The 1,854-nt window shown below is 35.6% G+C and overlaps 1 protein-coding gene across 1 annotated transcript in view; it reads left to right on the plus strand.

Moving 5' to 3' along the window:
* LOC106882786 (acyl-CoA-binding domain-containing protein 5) overlaps nt 1-1,854 on the plus strand; it is a 61,265-nt gene that overhangs the window by 56,464 nt on the left and 2,947 nt on the right. Inside the window, exon 9 of the mRNA XM_014933572.2 lies at nt 956-1,088. Within this exon, the coding sequence (XP_014789058.1) occupies nt 956-1,075 (120 nt within the window). The 3' untranslated portion in view covers nt 1,076-1,088. The remainder of the gene's footprint in view (nt 1-955; nt 1,089-1,854) is intronic.

The following is a 1,854-nucleotide window of genomic DNA, read 5'->3' on the forward strand; positions in this document are numbered from 1 at the left end:
ATAAAGGAATTCAAAAAATGGGACAAGAACACAAAACATGCAGACAGTTAAATGATACAAAAAGGGACAAGAAAAAGACAATGATGGGTCATTCGAAGTTTTCTTTCCTCAGTCGAGTTCCAGATTATCTTTGCAATTTCCTTGTTTTTTCTTGTCCCTTTTTCTATCATCTGTCTGGTTGTTCTGTTGTCCCTTTTTTGTATCATCTAACTGTCTGGATGTTTTGCATTCTTGTCCCATTTTTTGTATTCCCTTTTACATACATATGGCAGCATACATACACTTTGGTCTCTCTCTCTCTCTATGTATATATATATATATATATACATGCATGCCTATGTGTATACATAGGTGTATATATGTACATGTTTATTAGCATGTATGCACACACACACACGCACACACATACACACACACTCATATATTATATGCATAGACATATTCCATTTCACTTTCACAACCAATTATGTCAGTAAGTTTTCAAATTTATAGATTGTATTCATGTGATGTTAATGGTCATTTTGAAGTATTGTATTGATTTTCCTGACAAAACTATAAAGCTCTTGGAATTATTGAGTCTGAATAAAAGTGTTTCAGATTGAAACTCTTAGTCCTTGAGTAACTACTGTAGTACTCTACACTATGTGTGTGTGTGTGCGTGCGCACATACATTTGTATGTGCCCTTGTCTTGACATCATGTAATGGTTGTAAGTGAACATCACTGTCATACCAGCGGTGTTGCTTATTTCTTTTCTTCCATGTGCAACATGTCTGGCCACACAGTTGGACTGAACCTGGAACCATGTGTTTAGGGAGCAACCTTCTTACCACACAGCCATACTTTTACCTATTAACCATGCCAGTGCTTTATATTTAATTCTTTTTAAAATATATTTTCTTTATTCTTTTTCATTTCTGTTTCTGTTTTTATTTTATATTTATATATCTTTTCAGATTTCCTCCTGGTGGCCTTTCCAAGATATTTCTTTCAAGACATTTCTTTTCTTCACTTTGTGGCCAGTTTTGGTTCACTGGATGTTTCACATTGCTTCAAAACGTCGGCAGCAGAGATAAGCTTAATTATATTGTGAGTGGTCTTTTATTCAAGAATGGAACATTTATTTCTAAAATGTACAACTGACAACGAGACCTGGCAATTTGTATGTTGTGATCCTCTTTGTATGTAATATATATATATATGTTACACACACACACACGCGCGCACACACACACACACACATATATATATATATTACATCATCATCATTTAATGTCCGGCCCTCGTGCCGGTGGCACATAAAAGCACCCACTACACTCTCTGTGTGGTTGGCGTTAGGAAGGGCATCCAGCTGTAGAAACTCTGCCAAATCAGATTGGAGCCTGGTGTAGCCATCTGGTTTCACCAGTCCTCAGTCAAATCGTCCAACCCATGCTAGCATGGAAAGCAGACGTTAATGATGATGATGATGATGATGATATATATCTGTAATATAATATGTGACAATTATTTGGTTGCCATAATAAGACTCTGAGTTTTGGATGTCGGGGTGGAAAACTGCTCCGGCATCTCGTCAGTTATATAATCCCCAAAATATATTCTTTGCAAGCCTAGTACTTATTCTGTCAGACTCTTTTGCTGAACCGCTAAGTTATGGGGATGTAAACACGCCAACATCAGTTTTCAAGCGATGTGGGGGAACAAACACAGACTCACAAATACATACATACATATATATGTATGTATACAGATGTATGTATATATACATATATGTATATATATGTATGTATGTATCTCTCTCTCTCTCTCTCTCTCTCTCTCTCTATATATATATATATATATATATATATATATA

This window comes from Octopus bimaculoides, chromosome 6 (genome assembly GCF_001194135.2).
Source record: "Octopus bimaculoides isolate UCB-OBI-ISO-001 chromosome 6, ASM119413v2, whole genome shotgun sequence".
Taxonomy (NCBI): domain Eukaryota; kingdom Metazoa; phylum Mollusca; class Cephalopoda; order Octopoda; family Octopodidae; genus Octopus; species Octopus bimaculoides.